Genomic DNA, 20,005 nt, shown 5'->3' on the forward strand with positions numbered 1-20,005 from the left:
ATACATATGTACCTGTATATGTATAATGTACATATTTACTTACATAGGTCAAGTGTCATACATATGTATGTAAAAGCTCAGAAACCATACAGAGAGCAAGATTCGTGTACAATAAATAAATAAATAAGTATAATCACCCAAAAAAAATGAATCACGCGATTTGTTACTATAATTTATTGTAAAGTATAAAATATACATGTTACAAATTTCATAAAACTTGAAATAAAGTTATAATAACTATATTACTATATTCAACATATTATGTTAAAAACCGAAATTCTGCTGTTCCATTATTTTTGCTACGTCCAAACAATCGTGCGTTAAATGCTCAAAGTTCACCTACACTGAATTAATAAATTAGCCGTACAATAATTGATCTGCATGAACATATGTCTACAACTCATGCCTGACTCATACTTGTAACACAGTGCAATAGCGTGATCCCAAAGTACATCAGTAAGTATTAGATTAGATTATATTTACAACTTTATGTGTCACTCATTGAAAGTGATGAATGAATAAAGTATACACAAATGTCAAGTGCTTCAGAAAGGGAAAGGTGTTGATGGAGTGCATTATTATTTGTTTATCTTACTTTTCCTGTCGTAATTGTAAGCAAACCACCCGACGTGGTGTTTGTATTGTGTGCGTTATTAACTTCGTCAAAGGAAATAAGATTAATCAGTCCATTCATAAATGCGAGTATATCGTTAAAATAGCCAGCAGGGCTTATTTACTATTTATTATAGTTTGTAACAGCCGACCGAGTCAATTTAATTGCATAACATTCGGTGGATTGAGATAGGTAATAAATAAAACACTCGCAGATTATGTTTTGGGATTTCACCTCAACTCTGTCACGTCACGGAATGACTAGACTAGACTGGACACGGCAAAAAATCATACATGTATTTACGTCAGCGATGCAATGATACGTATTAATTTGATACAGGTTGCGGTGCATATGGACTTATTGCATGAAAATGTATCCGATTTCTATTTCGGGACTTGCATGTGTCATAGGCTTTTGTTTTGCTATAATCATTAATTAGGATACATACAAGTATTAAGGGCTTTCAAGTACAAATTTAAATCTGAACCGCAGAAAAATGAAGATTTGACGCCAGATCAATTTTTCTCCTTCATGTTCATAAACGAATAAAATACTTATGACGACTACATATTTCGTGTAAACAAATGTGAAGAAACTATAATTTTTGCATATATAATGAAGTAGAATCGGTAAATCACAGTGTGATAAATGAATACAGTAACCGACCCAGAGCATGACGAATACGCATTGTGGTTTTACTTTATGTTTATAAATATTGGCAAGCAATAATATTTGTTCGTCCAGCCAGACAAACACTCAGCGTCAATTTTATTCAGACTCCGCATGGGTTATAAGCACATTCATATCTCAATGACAATTACCAATTGACACAGCGAAATCGTATGCACAATGTACCTGACTCATCCTGTAGCGTGATCCAGATGTCCATCAGTCATTATGTATTACTTGAGTTGCAGTTGATTAAATAATCTTTTTTACAACTTGCGTATATTCCACGAATAAAGTAAATGTCAAGTTGAAGAGGTTTTAGATATGGATCTTGCCCTTCCTGTTGTGAAGATCAAAACGTTTGTGTCTACATGTTATCAATTCTATCACAGGATAATCATGATCCGATTGTTTATTATCAAAGTAACAAACAAAGTCACTTTATGTCTACGGTATCACATTCGGTAAACAATGTACAAGTAAATACATACAATTTATTCAAATAATTTAAGCTGTGTACAAACACACATTCGTGCAGGACAAGAATTTAAAGTAAATATATACATTTGAAACGAAACACACATTTTCGAAAATTAAGTGCACTAAACTTTGAACCTCTGCTGACATTTGTTCCTTTCCTTTACCTTTTCCGTCAATAAATTTAAAGTATATAATCCACCATACTTTTCAGCTACTACAGGAATTATTCGAGCAAGGTGTTGTTTTCCGTCGTTATGCAGTTTTTGAACGTATAGTTCCATTTTATTCTTCACTGATGCAATTTCTGCCTCTAGATTACTTATTGCGGACGAATTTCTAGCTGCCACCAAATTATTTTGACAAATTTGTAAATTTTGTTGCTCTCTTGGGGAAGGTTTGTAAATCAAAGTGCCAGAGATTAGTCTTTTGGTAGCAGAATTAATCTCGTCTCCAATGCTTCGATCCACTTTAGCTCCAACAATTTCCCCAAGGGAAATTATTTGTACACTTTGTGGTAAAATGGTTGGCTTCGAATGCAAGGATTTTTTCCACAAATTTAAAATCTGTTGTTTTTCCTGGAACGAGATTCTATTCAAGTCAATAATTTGCTGGCCATGATAACCTTTATTGAGCGCCGCAGTAGCTGTGAGGGAACTATTATTTGTACCATGTTCAGAATCTAGTAGCTTAAAGACGGATTCCACACTTGGAATATTTGGATTATTGATATCTTTTTTAAACTCCAATGTAATTAGACCACCCCCGTGGACAGAATCGACCAAATGAGTGCCGTATTTGTTAAAAAAATCTTTCCACTTTTCCATCCCTCGGTACGAATGCTCATTAAATTTGGTCAGATTATTCACATCTTTTACGAAGCTTGGAGCAAAAATCAGCTTTTGATGATTTAGCTCCAATTTAAAAGTCCTGATTCCTTGATAAGCTGTAAAAGTGTAGTTATAATTTATACGGCTTTCTGATATGAGATTAATTCCTTGTGGAACTACGGTACTCTTAACTGTTGAAAGATTTTCCTTAATTCCCAACGTTGCTCCTCGTTTCTCAAAATAATCCTGTATGTTTGCAAATGTCGTAAATGTTTGAACAATTTGGGGTACGGAATTGTAAGAATATTTAATATGGGATGGAAACGTATACCCCAACTCGGATGCTACTATTAATTCCTTGTTATTGTCAGCGGGTTGAATTTGTACGACTCTACTGTACAGTGGTTCGAAATTTCCTCTCGCCACATTCATAGAATTTCCGACAAGTAAACTATGCGAATTTGTTGTAGGAAAAGGTGGTGGTTGTAACTGCAAGGCTTTCTCCATTAAAATCAGCCCAGCCTTGTTAAGTCTTAGAGATGAAAACAGCTCAGCCTTGTCCACATTGGTCTTTGGAAGATCTCTCAAATTTCGGAGATTTCGAATATTTAAACCCTTCTGTAATAGTGGGAGAGTATTTCCCGAGCCTGTTTTATATTCTGACGACATATTCGCAAATGTTTGTGCTAAACGTTGAGAAATTTCACTGTCCTGAATATCCAACAATGCAGCGGTAAGCTTACTTGTATAATGGACAGTTTTCGAGTCATTTCTTGGTAATAGAGAGTTTAACTTGGAGCCAAGGTAAAGTTCAGGGTATTTTAGCATCCCTTGATGGAGGGCCGACTCAAATACGGCTAATCCAATTGAATCGTTAGAATTGTGACAAATTCGGAATATTTTGTCATAAATATTTTTCGGAAAGAGTTCTCCATTTGGAAGCAAGTAATTGTAGTGCGTCATTGTCAAGCCGTGTTCTGCAGCCATGTTCTCTGCAACAGTGACTACAATTGGTTTGGGGAACAAGGTGTACTCGGAGATAACTCGAGAAAATTCTGCCAGTCTTGGGTCAGGATTTTTCTTCATGCTCACTTCAGAGAGGAAATGGGTAAAGGTAAAGATAACATTTGAGTAGGTGTCGTCAGTAATTTTATCCGAAACGAAATTCAGAGCCCGTAACATTCTTACAAAACTGGAACCAACCCCAGAGAAACGGTTGTCGGTGAATTTGTGACAAATAATTATCACATTTGGAATGTAATATTGAAGGTCATCGTGGTTTGATAAGAAGTCTGACAGAGTGGCAAGAAATTTGCCATCATTTTCCAGTCCTCGTGTATCACCCAAGCCGGGCGTGTCAATCAAGTGGATTTCCGTATTGTTTAGACCGAGCTCTGGAAGTGGGATGGAGACGCGAAATTCACGAATGTCCGACGTGGTCGAAGAGGATCCACCCACGGGAGAAAGAGTGGGGTTGCCAAACATCAAGTTGATCTATTTACGATGAGAAATATAGAAGAGTATTTTGATTTGTGAGGTTGAAGGAAGAATGAGCGTACCAGAGTGGACTTTCCAGATCCCGAGGAACCCAGAAATAATATATACGCAGTGGTAGGACTTCGGCGTTTCCTTATAGAACTCAGTGCCGCAGAAATTCCCGGATGATTACGTTCACTTTCTCCAAGGCTGATAATGTCCTGAACTGTATTTGGTAGTTGAATTATTGAAATGTTATCTGTAATTTGGTTTTAAAGATGTGTTTAATCATCTATTACATGAAATAGATTTTGATCGTATTGCTACCCAAAGTGTATGTACATACTTTTGACATTTGTATCAAACGTGGATTGGCTCGACCAGTTGCATTTACATTCTGCTGAACCTATTTTAGCAGAGTTATTCTGCAATTTATGAAGAAACTTGTATGTAAAAAATGAATTGTGCCTGTTTCGACTCATTTTGATTTTTAATAATTTTGAGACCAACCCATGTTCGAGGATCCCCACCCGATTCATTATCTAAAGTTGCCTCCACCCCTTCGAAATCTTCTTCGTCAAATGTATTTAAAACACATCCACCACGAACGCTTATGGTTCTTACGTTGGAATTAAAAGCTTCCTGGAACACGGGTGATGAACCTTCTTTAATTTCAACGTATTCTGGATTACAAGAATTGCACGGCGTGATAAAGGCATAAGCACAACTTTCCTTCCTAACTGGGATTATAGAACAGTCACAATTCTGCGGTGAGAAATGCATACGTAAAAATCCAGTAAATTTACACGTGCATATTTTAAAATCAATTAAAGTTAATTTTAATGTACAAATTACCTCTTTTTTGCACTCACAAATTCCAGACGATATATTGCCAAAATTGTTCACATTTTGTGCATGTTGCGTAAAACTAACACAGCTCCCACCAAAGTACTTTTCTTTACAGAGTGAAAGACTACATTCAGAATTTATTTTTAAATTGTAGTTATTGTTCACGAAAGATACCAAATTTCCATCTGGGAAATATTCCTGGACAAAATCCGGTATTTTAAATAAATCTGGAATAACGTAATCGTTGCTGGTACTGCTACTGTGAGTGAATTGTTGTAAAACAGCACATTTTTGGAATGCCGAAACATTACAGAAATACAGACCAATAATTAATAAAATAATTTTATCAGTGTTGGTAGAAAGATGCATCACAATTTTGTAATTAATTGATAGAATTAAAACGAAATTTGTTTTTCTAAGATGCTATGCATACGTTTACGGATATTTCAGAGTTCAACAATATGAAGAACTTAATTAGTTGAGCCGAATGTTGATGGAGGAATAGCTGAAATCTCTGCACTCGTCAGATTAAATTGTGACAGCTACATATTTGATGAGACATTAATATGATGGTTTATACCTACTTCAAGACTTGATAAATGTGGAAATTGATTTCGCCGAAATGAAGGAAGGTCGATATAATTTTCGAGATTGTATGTACATTACATGTAACACATGCGTTAAAAAAAGTGCGCCTGACATTTGACCTTTACCGAGAAATATTGAGGATTATCGAGGATTGAGCATTACAAATTAATGCATGCATTTTAACTGAAAAGCTATTTTATCACTTTAACGTCATTGATATCTCCCCCATTTAAGTTCTGATTATTCGCAGTAATTCGCAGTATGACGACTTTATTAGCGTGTCAAAGTGGCTAAAGAAAATTGCAACATTTCATTCATACCAAAAGTGTATTTTTAATTTACTTTATTCGCATACTGGCATACTGCAATAAATATTACATGAAATACAAAATACCTATCGGTACTTTTAATAAATAAATATAATTTCTATTTTATCAAATAAGTATTATCATGTGTATCAAATAGCAAACCGTAATAATTATGTATTTATCGGCATGATCAATCCATACATATGGACATATTTTCATATTTTTGCTATTTAAGTAAGTTCTTAAAATCATGTGAATCGAATCACCATTTTTTTATTCGAGTGCGATTTATATTTTGTTAGATATTAAGTGTTATGATTATTATCAAGTGTTTCATGACAAACTCTTAACCATTCATCCATATACACAAATTAACATCAAAACTCTTGAAAGTTGATAGATTAGTCATTTGCAGGATCATGTTCCTGAATCTACTTACAATAATATTACTTGTTAGTGTCATTAAAGTAGCCAAGTAATCAAATTCAATGCTGATAAGAAATTTATTCCATAAAATATTACGATTTCTTCAAATTGTTAAGTTTATCCAAAATTTGCACACTAAACTTCATTTAATATGTCGTATTAAAATACATATTAGAATACACAACAGATTTATATGGCTTACCGTACACAAATAATTTTGGCAATAATTCAAACAGAAAAATCTTCTATCAAAATTTGGAACTGGTAGGTCTTGTACTTTTCTATTATTTTTTAGGCGTTGCTCTAATGTAAGCACATCGATGTGCTTCATAAGCTTTTGAAATTTTCTCAAGTTAAAAATAGCCCTGCGATTCACCATGTGAGAAATTGTCAGGATTTCCAATTAGTAACTAGGTATAATAATTCGGAGATGAGCAAAATCATAGGGGAACCGGTGAGGGTCGGGCGGGGTCATTGGGCAGAAGATTCAGAGTGGTCGTAGTAAAAGCTCAAAATTATAGGCAGTATTAGTGATGATGTTCCAAATGAAGGTGTAAACCAGAGATGGGAAACCCAGGGACTATATGACAGGAAATTTTCAAATAGAGGGACCCTAGAGGAGGCCCCCACCTATTTCTATTTCCATTAATTCCTGGTAAAAAATAATTCCATTATTTCACATATTCAACTTCAACATGCACATACGACATTCCACATCTAAAAATTGTTATAATTATTTCTGAAATGTTTCAGCTCAGAAAGATTACTAATATTACTATAGCACGAATCTCAATTTTACAACTACTGTATATAAATATTCACTTTTTTATAGAGACATTTCTTAGCAAATTGAATGGGTATGCAGCATTATTGCTGCATTACAAACATAACTCATCATGTGTCACAAATAATTGTAACAAAACTAATTACGTCCACATATGAAACTAAAAATGAACGCTGGGAAAAAATTTTTCAGAGAGAGACAAACTTCTTGTCTTTGTCTCTACTGCCTCTGGGGTGCGTCCACGCATATTTGATTGCAGTGTTCAATGTCTTCCTTAAACAAATTGAACAGCTTTAAAGAATAGTGCAATTAATAATTAAATTATGCTAAGATGTAATTTTAGTTAATCGTCTTTGGCGTTACGAAATGCATGCCACGCACCATCATCGCATTTAATTTTGATTTCGGTTGGTGGGAGATTGAGCCACCGCCAGAGTGGTTTTGTCCAGTACACATTTCACTCTCTTTGCTCCCGACTTTCCAACCGTTAAATTTTCTCTGCATGCAAATTTTGTACTGCAAACTTTATTTTTCGCGTGCATTCTTTCGCATTATTTGCTTGACTAAATAGGCTTGCCAACTTTTACCTCTGCTCACTTGACAACTTGTCGTCAACAATAAATTATAAATTAACATCATATTTTCAGTTATTCAACAAACATTAATTTTGTGAACCCGATTTTACTTTCGATGGAGTTTGGAGGAAATTGCACGACAATGTTCTCCCCCGAATATCAACTGTCAAAGGCCAAAGGGAAGGATAAACGAGAAAATATTCTCGTATTCGCTAGAGTTCGGTAAGTACAAACAAAGTATTTTGTTATAAGAATTTAATTCAGTACTCAGCACTTTTGGAAAAATTAAATTAAAATTTTTGTAGACCAATTAATTCCCACGAAAGAAGCAAGAGTGCCATTACGGTAGTTGATTGTCCAGGTGTAAGGGAAGTAGTTTGCAAGGAGAGGGGTGGAGTTTCGAAAACATTCACGTTTGACAGGGTTTTTGGACCCAATTCTAAACAGGTATAGACATGTTTCCTGATCAGTTTTTATAGTTATTTGTGTCGAGTTTTTATCTTAAATCTGCGAATACATCCATTTAATAAACATGTTGTTTTTATGCCAAAGTATTCTGACTTGTTTTGTTGATATCTTCTTGTTACAGATCGATGTCTACAAATCAGTCGTGTCCCCCTTGCTGGAAGAAGTGCTGCAAGGATATAACTGCACTGTGTTTGCATATGGTCAAACAGGAACAGGAAAGACCTTTACGATGGAGGGGGAAAGAACCAATGAGGGAGGGGGCGATGCCCTTACCTGGGAATCGGTAAGATAATTGACCTTCACAAAAAAGTGACATAGAGTGCAGTAGTGCAGTTGGTCAAGTCGGCATGGACTCGAGCTATTACGTTTTCGTTTCTTGTTTGTAGGACCCCCTGGCTGGAATTGTTCCCCGGGCGATGAGTCAATTATTTGATGAATTAAGGGTAACTAGCTCTGAATTTACGGTTCGTGTGTCACTAGTTGAAATGTACAACGAGGAGGTCTATGATCTCCTTTCACAAACCGAGGATTCGAAACCCAAGTAAGATGCTACACAACTATTATTACAGAATAATATTTATGCGATATGTATATGGCTTAATAATAGTGAATTTGTCTATTTTTAGAACGGTAAGGCTATTTGAAGACTCAAAATCGAAAGGTTCTGTTCACATTCAAGGCTTGGAAGAAGTCATTGTTCATAACAAACATGAAGTGTATACAATTATGGAACGAGGATCACAAATGAGAAAAACTGCGTCAACATTGCTCAACGCTAATTCCAGGTTGAGTAAATTAAATAGTAAACCAGAGTGTTTTATTTTGTTTAGAAAATAACTAAAGCATCTATGTTGTTGTTTTGTATAGCCGATCGCATACAGTTTTTACGGTGACTGTTCATGTCAAGGAATCAAACCCACTAGGAGAAGATTTAATGAAAATTGGAAAACTCCATTTGGTGGATCTTGCAGGGTCTGAAAATATTGGAAGATCCGGAGCTGTTGATAAAAGGGCACGAGAAGCTGGGAACATTAATCAATCATTATTGACCTTGGGCCGTGTTATCACAGCATTAGTGGAACGGGCGCCACATATTCCATACAGGTGAGAAACAGATGCAAACTAAATATGTGTATGTATATTTGATCATCAATATCAATTTTAGTTGGTTTAATATGTTATATATTTTTCCCATCATTTTCAATACAGAGAATCAAAACTCACCCGACTCTTGCAGGATTCTCTCGGAGGACGAACCAAGACTTCAATTATTGCTACGATATCCCCCGCATCAATCAACATTGAAGAGACTCTAAGTACGTTAGATTACGCTCACCGAGCCAAAAATATTCAAAACAGGCCAGAAGTTAATCAAAAACTGACAAAGAAAGCAATGCTACGTGAATACACTGAAGAAATCGAACGTCTTCGAAAGGTAAGAGTTAGTTATAGATAATGAAACAATCAATGCTTGTTTTATTATGACAACACGTTCATAAATTTATAATAGTTAGATAATAATAGCACCGAAAAAGGTTCATTAAGTAATGTATAAAAATGACAAATAATTAATCACACAGTTTTACGACGAACACTTTTCGGTTAGGTTCGGTCTTGTCATCACACGGGTCAGTCTTCTGATTTGGATTAGCACCATTAAGACTAGTTTCGGTAGAGGATTCGGAACGGTCAAGCACTTTCGTGACAACGTTGATGAGATCTGTAGGGACTCTTGCATACTCGACGCCGTCGTCGTCTTCATCACTGCTTGATTCTTCATCTTGCGCCGATTCCTCCCTGAATATGTCGAAGTTGGGCTCGTTCTCTTGATCCAAGTTTCCGTCTTCATCCACCTTAAAGGTCACAGGAATAAAGCACGGAACGTCTGCATTTGATCTGCAAATTATATATAATTAGATTACACATTGTTATATCACATATTGAAGGAACCATTATCAAAATGTATGCACACCTTTGTCGCCCTCTCTGCACCAGAAGTAATCGATTCACATTTTTGGCCTGTTGTTGCTTCTTCTTCCACGATTGCAAACGCAGTTGTAATTTGCAAATCTCCGCTTTATTATTAGCGTTCTCCGCCGTCAGGTTAAAGTTCTGTGCCGTCAGGTTAGAATTTTCCGCCGTAAGGATTGAAAGCTTATCGTTAAGCCTTAAGTACAAGTATTAATGAAATGAGTTATGCATTTCCAATCATCATGAAAATTAGAAAATTCCTCAATTACCCAATTTCCATCTCACACATCTCGTCGCTAACTTTCTCCAACTTTCGTCTTGCCATAACTAGCCCCTCCTTGTCGTCTAACTGAATAGTTACGGCTGGTCCAAGCCAAAGGTCATTAACTGACCGTAAGGCAGCTCGGAGTTGTTCGAAATAATTAGCGAGCCACTTGTAGCATTCCTTAGGTTTGACGGAACAGATAGATCCAGTTTCGTTATGTGTAAACCACTTGAGCTGCCCTGTGACCCACTTTGATGTTGCCACCATCCCTGTGACCTCAAACGCCTCCTCTGAATCGAAGAAACATCCCTTGTTGAACAGAATCCTGCGGAAAACAATCATAATTATTTAGCTTCAGATACATAAAATTTTGAACTTTACTCTCCAGAATATTATACCCACCTATCAGTACAGCCTTCATCTTTGTTGTGGATGAGTTTTTTCCATTTATTCGCTGCTGCTACTTTTGAATCCTCCTCATTCAGGCCAAAATACACATCCACGATCTCGAAAGTCACTCCATCACGCCATATATATCCAAACATCTTCTTACAAGTCACTACAAACCAAACAAAGTAGAATAGATAAGTAATTTGTTCATTCCATCATATCATTTTGCATACATACTTTCATAATTTAACATTATTAAGAGATTACTAGTTTTAATCATCATTTCTGATTATTATTATTACTTACACAGTTCTTTTTCTGTAAGTGGGACGTAAGAAATGTCTGTGTTCTTATCCTCAGACTTATAGCCCCATCCCGGCTTATGACGTTGTCCACTCACTTCATCAAAAACAATTGGCGTCTCAAGTCGAACAAGTTCAAGATTTTGAAATTGTTGTTTAATCAACTTCAAATAGTAATCACTTTTTATTATGACACACGGCACAACTTTATCACCAGGATTTGCTTTAAATTGACGGTAGTTTTCGAGACTTATCTCTGCAGGTGAAAGTGGCTCCTCATTCTTTTCCGCTTTCTTGGTTGCTTTCTCTGAATGCATGCTAGCAATATGTTTTGTAGGTTAAATTTCTTGATACAAGTAAATGGACAATTTGGGCAACGTACTTTTTCGTTCGAACTGTGATATGTACTGTTGTGTGCTCTTAAACCAGCATGGTTTGGAAATTTTTTGTCACATTTGGGACAGTTGATCTTATACACGGCTTCGTAATGTTGACGTTTCAGATGGAGAGTTAGAGGATTCTGTTTGTCAAAAGTCATAGCGCAGAACTTACATTTTAATTTTCGTTTACCTTTTGAGTTTTCTTTCTGACTACCGACACATTTGTTTGTTTGAATATGCATCTTTAATGTGTGTTTGAAGTCGAAAGTATTATTGCACCTGTTACACACAAACTTTCCACGATTCTCATGACTACTGTTCATATGTTTCTTTAATGACCCCACCGATTTGTACTTCTTATCACATAAACTGTACTTCAGTTCTCCTCCGGCACGATTGCTATTTTTTAAAGTGTTATCCATTTTCTCACTATTTGTATCACCACCGCACTTAAAACTTGACTTGACAACTCAAACCGGAGAAACTGCTTATCTATCTTCTATCACTAAGTTGAGTTGATACCTACACTGAAGTGAGACTAGTTAATATTACGTATTATCTTTTTGTGCAAGTAATTCAAATTTAAGAGGGACTACATTGATAAGAGAGATAGAGAACGGAGAAGAAGCGACGAGTGGAAAAGTAAACAACGTTGGGATTTAAGTTTCGTCGCGTCTCCTCTCACCCCCACTCGATTAAGTCCCTCTGTTTAGTATTACTCTTTTTTTTTAAAGGATTTGCAAGCTTCTCGTGAGAAAAATGGAATTTATGTCGACAAAGAAAATTACGACAAAATGATGAGCCAGATAGAATCTCAGAATCAGGATTTGACAGAAAAGATTCAGCACACTAGGAACATTGAAGAACAACTAGAAATCAAAATTTCAGAAATTGCCCAAAGGGATGCCGCCTTGGAAGAGATGAAGGATGATTTGAATGCGGCTAACGTACTGATAGCAGACTTGAGAAAGAAGGTGTCTAAATTAGGGCACAAAATAAGAAGTCTGGAGAACGAAAAAGAAGAGGTGGAACATATTGTCAAAGTTCAGATGGACACGGAGGTAAAACTCAAAGATGAAGCTAGCACCCTTCTCAACACGGCGGAAGAGACAACAGTGAACTTAGAAGCACTCTACAATAAGTTGGAGAGGAAAAAGTAAGCAGATATCAAATGTCACCATAATATACTTTGCCTTATGTTGTTGTTGTGAAGGATTTATATCAACGTATTTTAATTTTTAGGGGAGTTGAAAGGACCAATTTGGACGCCGGTTTACGTTTCCGAGAAGGATTTTCAAAGGATGTAAATGTAATGGCTAGTAACGTGGATACATTTAGAGAACAACATTCCCAATTAAACGGAGTACATCGTCTACTACTAGGTAATAATAACCGAAAATCACAATATGTACTATTGGATAATAATTATATTTTTATTCTAATTTTTATTAATATTTATTTTCTAGACGAAGAATTGGCTTGTAAAGAAGCGAGATATGAAAATCTTTTGCTCGAGATGGATTCACAAACTAAGAAGAATGAATCACAAATTCAAAATCTGATCGAACATATTCAATCCATGAACCTTGCCCAGGCAGCTCTAAGAAGACAAGTTCAAGACTCACTTTGTATTGACAGGAGTAAGATCGAACAACATAAAACCGATCTATCCAACCATTGTAAGGATTTCTCCACGAGCATAGATGGATTTAAAAATCAGTTGTATGTACAATCTGGTAAACTAAACGAATTCTGGGATTCTACTTATTTGGTTGATTCCTCTACTGGGTCAACCCCATTGAGAAAAGCATACGGATTCCCTAGAGAGTTATCTGCTACATCACCACATGATAGAATCCTTAGTAGATTTCGTTCCCTTCGAATGCCCAATATTATGTCGGAAAGCGAGTCTTCTAGTTTAAGTAGTTCTCCTCGTGAAGATATCGGAAGATTGGATGAGCAGAACGAAGAAGAAATATTTGACGAGAATCAAGATCCTTTTGAGGAGAAAACAGGTTCACAAGGAGATGGAAGTGATTGCTTGAGATTGGAAAGTAATGCCAGCTCATCCCAGGTCTACGTTATGCCAAAAAAACTTGATAATCGACCCCAAAGTGATTCAGGATTGTCAGATACGTCGACAAAGGTCTGTAGTTTTTGATGTAACATGTTCCATACATATTTTTTATGTTTCCTAATGATAACCCAATATTCTTTGCAGCAGTCATCTACATCTGGCAAATGTAGCAACAATTTTGCTGGCGATACAGCAAATTCGAAAACGAAGAAAGACACCAAGCATGGCAAACACGCAAAATCAAAGAAAATTCTTCGTGCCCCTAATTAATTGTATTCTATTTAATTTATTTGCAGATTGTACTTATTAATTGTACTTATGTACTTTCTTTTCATAATAAGGTATTAGGGTTCATTGTGTCGGTCTATATGTATTATTGGATTCCATCCGTATGTACATATATCTAAATACGGTATAATTTCATCACTTGGACATATTAGTCTCAGTTTAAGTATGACAAGAAAACAGTAACAAAAATTTTGCGTCTCAAAATTACAATTCTAAATGAAAATCATATAAGTCATTTCACATCAGGTTTTAAAAATAATGTTTTGGATACACTCAATTTAATAAGACTTTGGAAATACGAAATCTGCCGTTTTTCAATAAAGAGTAAAAGTTTACTATTTTCTAACAAGTCGCTGATTTTCTTTGGTTCTTTTTTGACTATATGCATTATTATTCATGAAAAATAAATATACATATCTCCCAGCTTCGTCTGTTAGGTCAGGGTTGACAATCCCAAACTATTTGGGAACAGAACAATTTATGTCTTCATTAAATTTCGCACTCTATTGTTGTCTTATAAATCTGTGCATGATACATAACCTGTCTACGCATCTACGCATCTGTCCTCTGTAAATATGTCATATTTTATGTGTGTAAGTGAAGATTATTTAATGTGATCTACATATACTTCCTATACATGCATGCTTGTGATATATGTACAAAAGTATGTGTGGGTTATAGTGGATAAGTAGTGTCTTGATTCGGTAATATCGAAAATTTTATCTAGTAAAATATATCTTGAACCAAGGAATGCCTTTCCCTCAAATATTTACTTTCATGCTTTAATGCACACGCTTTCAGCATTCCGTGTTTTATGTATTAAAATATATGCGACCGCTCATTTGCCAGTTAGTAAACATCAAATAAAAGCATGTTGCAATACTCGAGGGAGAACCGTTTATTTAAAGCACATTGGCATTTGCATAAGAAACATTCTTGTTATACACCTGCAAAAAAATGGTTGTCGACCTATTTTAATTTCTCACACTTGTCTTATGCAAAGAGAAAGTTGTGCACATCTGCGACCTACTTGAAATTTTTATGAGCTCCCTTATAAAACCGAGATGTTTCTGAAACACTTTTTGTTAAGTCATACATAAATTCATTCCAGGAACGACAGTCATAATGGATATCAAAATTTCATTTTTCGCAACATTTCTGGCACTAATTTGGACGTGCCATGCACAGAACTACAGAAACGTTTCAAAATGTACTATTTATTCTAAATTATTTAAATTTTGAATACTAAATATATATGGACCTATTTTTTTAAATCTTAGTAGGAACTTGGATACCGCTCCCAACGCCCGTGGTTGGAACACCTGTCGCAGCGCCCGCGACGGGATGTCAAACCTGCACTGAAGCGGCGTGCTGCTCTAACCTTTGTCCGAATAGTTATTTTTGTAGCGTGACGGCAGGCGCGGCACCACAATGCTTCCAGCCGCCGGGGTCATTTACGGGTGTGATGGCATGTAAGCGGCCAAACTGCGATACCTGCACTGCGACACAAATTAGCTGTGCTGCTGTTACGACTGTATGCGCTCCCACGGCAGTGGCGGGTGTTTGCGACTATAATTATTAGAATTTTGGAACAAAATAAAAATGAAAGCTGTTACTAATGTAATATGAGCATTTTAATTTATTATTCAAACACGGATAGAAAATTGGCCAATACATAGTTCATAGATGAACACAGAAGTGAAAACAATTTCGAAATTCAAAAGCCGTACGATAGCAGATTAACCGAACAGTAGCCAAGTTGGGCTGTAGGTTGCAGCCCACGCGGGAGCTGGGACCGGGCTGAACCCTGTTTAGAACATATTGAAATTAATACAGTAATTGAATTAATAATGGGTATAACCTGGAATAGGTGCTCGAGTCGTGGTTGGCGTGGTGGTATTCGTTGTATTGTTTTGGGCAACGATGCCACAAACCAAACACGCCACAAGGAAAGCTACGAAAATGAATCTCATATTTCTGAGAAATGTGTACGACTCAAGGATTACTAGAAATGATTGCTTTTCGAGGATGAACGAATTCTTTTTATAGTGTGTTCTTCACCGGAACAATGATAGTTGAAGGTTAAGCTTTTGTACTTTAAATAGTGACATTGATTCTTCGAAATATCCGTGGTTTACACAGGTGTCCGTGAAAAGTGATGAATGGTTGGATATGACGTCAGCAATGATTTTTTCGTTTTTTTATATAACGGACATTTATGAAAAATTTGAGTATTTCAAGCAGTATCAACCTTATACTTGTGTCATTGATGCTTGTAAATTGGCTCATCGAACTTGTTTGAAGTTGAATCATCCGAAAAATATAAAGAAAGAAAAAGAAATATAAAATATTCTGGAAGCATATTGCATTTTATGCATATGCAAATACATTTCATATTTATGTACGATCTCAGAAATGAAATTTGCATGTGTCGGTTAATTTTGTTTCATATGAAACGAAAGAAGCTCACATTTCCTACTTCAAGTCAGTACAAATATTGGGACGCGCAGCAAAATTATCATATTTGCATACACTTTTAACCAGCACAAGTGACAAGTTATTTGAACAACTGAGTAAATTACTGCTTGTTTTAAAAATTTATTACAGAACACGTTTGATCATCATGATTGGGCGTGGTCTGATTCTAAATGCAGTCTGTTTCTTAAATAAAAATGCAGGGAAATTGCTTCAAATATGTTCTACAGAATTCAGGAATTCTTTTATTATTATTTTTATTAAATGTTTCCACAATAATTTTCAACTCCCATAACCTTACTTATTAATATTTGCCAATTGGAATTTCTGTGATTTGTGATTTACTGGAGGAGGGTGAAACAACTTTATTAAACTACGTTGTAGGTCAAAACCAACTTGATATTTTGATTCAGCATTTGATTTGCAAGATGAAAGTTGCTCAAAACACACCGAGTCGTCGAGTCACCCAGGAAAATGCTCAGAATTGTATGCTGAATCAGAATATTAACCTAGTTAATAATAATAATATAATAATATTTATTCTGAAAAAATTCTTACAAGGCTCATGGCCCATAGAATTTATTAACCTAGTTAAACGTACATAAATATGCATATCGTTATGTTAAAGAAAGTTGTTTCATTTTCCCCATAATCACAGAAATCTTACCAATCACATATTTCATAGAAATCATATAAAATCAAATTGTGATGTGATTTTCTAAAACCTGCTTACAAATGCGGAAATTAAACATGGAGAATGGGTCAGAAATTGTTTTAAAGACAAGACCTGGACGTTTGTGCAAGATTGGATATTTATGCAGATAGGTGACACGTTTATCGAGGTAGGTCAGAATTAGGGCGATTATCATATCTTTTTAGAAACAGCTGTATAAATGTAATTTGTAGACGGGACAGCCTGTAGTTCAGCATTTCCTCTCGCTTATCCTCCACCTTCTGGCGTCACGAGCGTTATAGTACATAGAATACGTAGAATGGCATAAAATTACTTGACCTATGGATCCAGTTTTAGAAAGACAAAGAGATGACGACATTTGTCATGCATGACCACCTGATTTAGGATGAGATTTATAAAAATACAAATAAACAATTTATTTTATTTAACACTGTTATCCACAACTTTTTAGTGTGAACAATTATGTAACAAATTGTTCAGGACAAAAGTTTGAATGCTTGACAAATCAAACTGAAACGCACGCATACCACACATTTACATGTGCATGTATATGAAAGTCAAGATTGCAATTTGCTGAATTGTATATTATCCTAATGATGGAAGATTTATTATAACACATTCCATGCGGATATATGAATACTTTGGTGTAATGTATAGGTAAGTTTATGGCTTGTTGTTACGGTACAGAAAAGGCTGACTTAGGGCAGAGAAGATATCAAAAAGCAGACCATACAGGCAATTTTATATTATTGCCACTCTGTGGTACATACTTATTGTATTAACATTTTGCGAACTATGTACATATTATAAATGCTTCATTGTTCCTGATCGTCAATGTGTAAAATGCACCCAATATTGTTGAAATGACGTTAATGAGAATATAGAATGTCCAGCAATCATATTTCTCAATTCCTCCATGTTTGGAACAGAGAGTAACTGTAAGTTGTCGACCTGAGTCAACTTAAGGTTGACCTTTTGACGTAGCATTCCAGTCAAGTATACATCTTCGAATGGATAAAGTGGCACAGTGAAGGAGCCATTGAACAACTTTTCCAGTATGTTACTACTCATAATATAGAATGGTCCGGACAAAAAGTGAGGATAGAATTTCCGGGCGGGATACCAGTAGTCTGGCGAAACGAACCATTTCGTGGTCGCATTTAGGTTTACTCCTGCCTTTTTTATAATGTGTCCCCCTGTAATGAATGAATAATACGAGATATGTATAAATGAAGGACAAATAAATATGAAGGGGTGGATGGTGGTGGTAAATCTCTAAAAAATTGGCAAAATATTGTGTATCTATAATGTGATACTCTGACTAGCTCACCAAAATAATACCCATTTTGTCGCATTGATGTCCACGTTTCGGAGGAGTACATGTGGCGAAGTAGATTCGGCACGTTTACAAAAACATCGTGGTCCGTCTTTACGAGAAATTTGGGTCTATCTTCTGTGCCCTTGTAAAACTGGAGGAACCATTCCAGCATTCGGAGCGTCTTTGCAGTAAGTCGATAGTAACCTTCTTGAAACTTGATGACTACGAGGTCTCCATAAACTTGCTGTTCATGCACCAAATCCTTTCAGATCAGGTAAACATGAATATTGGATAAGACATAAAATTAGAAAGTTAATTAGTGAATTGTATTATTTACGGAATAAATGTCCTGGAAATTTGGCGCATCTTCATCTAAGCCAAGGAAAAATAGAGCTTGAACACGAAATCGCTTCGTCCATTGCATCCAAGTTCTCCTTACTTCTTGCCGTTGTAAAATGGATTCTGCCATGCTTGTGATCATAATGACGATTAGTGGCTTGAAATCGGTCTTTAAAAATTTAAATTTCAAATAATTTTTGTGCAAATTGATACAATTTTGCCTTAAATATGGAATGATTTGTGTATCTGTGTAAATACCCCATTTGTTCTTGGTGAAAGTAAGACTTGAACGGGTGGACTTAACATGAGTCTGGCATCCCGAGATCCCATGGACTCCAATATTTCTAAGTCTCGTAAAAGGCATGGAGCTAATGTTGTCTAAGATTGTAATAGTTTTATTACACTAAATTTACTTTCTAAAAACAGGTTTTCATATTATTTTGAAAGTAAATCAGGTGCACTAATAAAGAGCTAATTATTTTACCGTAATATTAGGAATATCCAACATAGTCACATGTCTTTCGGTCCTGTCATCCTCCTGCGTCTACAAGAATAATGCAATGTATCAATGAATGGATAATCAATGACCATAATTTAATGAAACGTTGACAAACCTTATGAAAATCCACTAATATTCGATAAAACCATACGTTTAAAATTATTAATGACAAAAACACGATGACATGTTTTAACGCGAAAAACGGTGATGACAGGTTTAGCACGCTATTTCGTTTAGTACTCATTATTGTGAATTTGTATGGTGAAATTTATCCTTAGTGAAGATGATAATTTCATTTGTGAGATTTCTTCAATAATGTGCAAACTGCAAACGACGGACAAGTTAATATTTTCTGAGTAAATTGTTCAAGGGCATAAAAGTACACGTATACTTACTATAAAAATGTAAGCGATTTAATTTTAACTATAGTCTTAAATGAGCGAGACGTTATGCATATTCAAAAACAGCATGCTTGGTGGGTTAGCTAAGCAAATATGTATTTTAGCAACCACTTGCACAACCTGCGGTAAACAGTGAGCGTACTAATACAAATTAGGATCGCAGCTCATTTAGACAATTTGCGAAGCTCGAAAAATTTGCATCGTGCGGGGATTAGCAAAATACTCAAAACTGTACAAACAGCTCTGTTATCCTATTTTGATTTCCCTTAAAGGATTATTTGTAGTTTTTAAGGCATACTTTTACGCCAACGTAACTCCCATTCGATTTGATGTTCGGTTGGTCGGAGACTTCTTACTGAAAGAGACTGAAAGCACGAGATCGTGAAAGAGATTGTCACTGCATGGTCATATTAGAGAGGAAAGTTTGTGAAATAATCTTGGAAATAAAAACATACACATATCTGCTGGGTAAATATGTAGATATGCGAACTAAAATCCCACGGTTTCTTTCAAAATTTGTTCAAAAATTCGCGAGATATCAAG

The 20,005-nt window shown here is 35.6% G+C and overlaps 4 protein-coding genes and 2 long non-coding RNA genes across 7 annotated transcripts; 2 read left to right on the plus strand and 4 right to left on the minus strand.

Moving 5' to 3' along the window:
* Positions 1-1,344: 1,344 nt before the first annotated feature.
* Positions 1,345-5,511, minus strand: LOC118434630. The gene is made up of 5 exons (XM_035848563.1): positions 4,921-5,511; positions 4,576-4,830; positions 4,412-4,490; positions 4,149-4,324; positions 1,345-4,083 (listed from the first exon to the last, which is right to left on the minus strand). Exons 1-5 carry the CDS (start codon positions 5,281-5,283, stop codon positions 1,885-1,887), a joined length of 3,072 nt encoding a protein of 1,023 aa, XP_035704456.1. The 5' UTR covers positions 5,284-5,511; the 3' UTR covers positions 1,345-1,884.
* A 1,947-nt stretch (positions 5,512-7,458) lies between these two features.
* LOC110843178 (kinesin-like protein KIF11-A) lies at positions 7,459-14,085 on the plus strand. Of its 2 annotated transcripts, none has more exons than XM_022089127.2 (11): positions 7,459-7,817; positions 7,901-8,042; positions 8,185-8,346; positions 8,450-8,604; positions 8,690-8,848; positions 8,931-9,167; positions 9,273-9,498; positions 12,106-12,527; positions 12,614-12,753; positions 12,838-13,517; positions 13,593-14,085. In XM_022089127.2, exons 1-11 carry the CDS (start codon positions 7,711-7,713, stop codon positions 13,716-13,718), a joined length of 2,556 nt encoding a protein of 851 aa, XP_021944819.1. In that variant the 5' UTR covers positions 7,459-7,710; the 3' UTR covers positions 13,719-14,085. The 2 variants fall into 2 exon arrangements, with proteins under 2 accessions (XP_021944819.1, XP_021944821.1); XM_022089129.2 differs by having other exon boundaries at positions 13,596-14,085.
* On the minus strand, positions 9,505-11,309 carry LOC110843179. The gene is made up of 5 exons (XM_022089130.2): positions 10,996-11,309; positions 10,702-10,858; positions 10,304-10,624; positions 10,036-10,230; positions 9,505-9,959 (listed from the first exon to the last, which is right to left on the minus strand). The coding sequence occupies exons 1-5, from the start codon at positions 11,306-11,308 to the stop codon at positions 9,632-9,634; spliced, it is 1,314 nt and encodes a 437-aa protein (XP_021944822.1). The 5' UTR covers position 11,309; the 3' UTR covers positions 9,505-9,631.
* Positions 14,086-14,814: 729 nt separating the features above from the next.
* LOC110844608 lies at positions 14,815-15,360 on the plus strand. Its single transcript, XR_002547444.2, has 2 exons — positions 14,815-14,946; positions 15,017-15,360. It is a non-coding gene; the product is annotated as an uncharacterized LOC110844608 (long non-coding RNA).
* LOC110844607 lies at positions 15,358-15,768 on the minus strand. The gene is made up of 2 exons (XR_002547443.2): positions 15,598-15,768; positions 15,358-15,543 (listed from the first exon to the last, which is right to left on the minus strand). It is a non-coding gene; the product is annotated as an uncharacterized LOC110844607 (long non-coding RNA).
* A 1,711-nt stretch (positions 15,769-17,479) lies between these two features.
* On the minus strand, positions 17,480-19,813 carry LOC110843245 (beta-1,3-galactosyltransferase 5). The gene is made up of 6 exons (XM_022089206.2): positions 19,177-19,813; positions 19,047-19,106; positions 18,821-18,940; positions 18,561-18,731; positions 18,236-18,485; positions 17,480-18,101 (listed from the first exon to the last, which is right to left on the minus strand). Exons 1-6 carry the CDS (start codon positions 19,303-19,305, stop codon positions 17,737-17,739), a joined length of 1,095 nt encoding a protein of 364 aa, XP_021944898.1. The 5' UTR covers positions 19,306-19,813; the 3' UTR covers positions 17,480-17,736.
* Between the last annotated feature and the right edge of the window lie 192 nt (positions 19,814-20,005).

The sequence above is a fragment of the Folsomia candida genome, unplaced genomic scaffold, assembly GCF_002217175.1.
Source record: "Folsomia candida strain VU population unplaced genomic scaffold, ASM221717v1 Fcan01_Sc002, whole genome shotgun sequence".
Taxonomy (NCBI): Eukaryota; Metazoa; Arthropoda; class Collembola; order Entomobryomorpha; family Isotomidae; genus Folsomia; species Folsomia candida.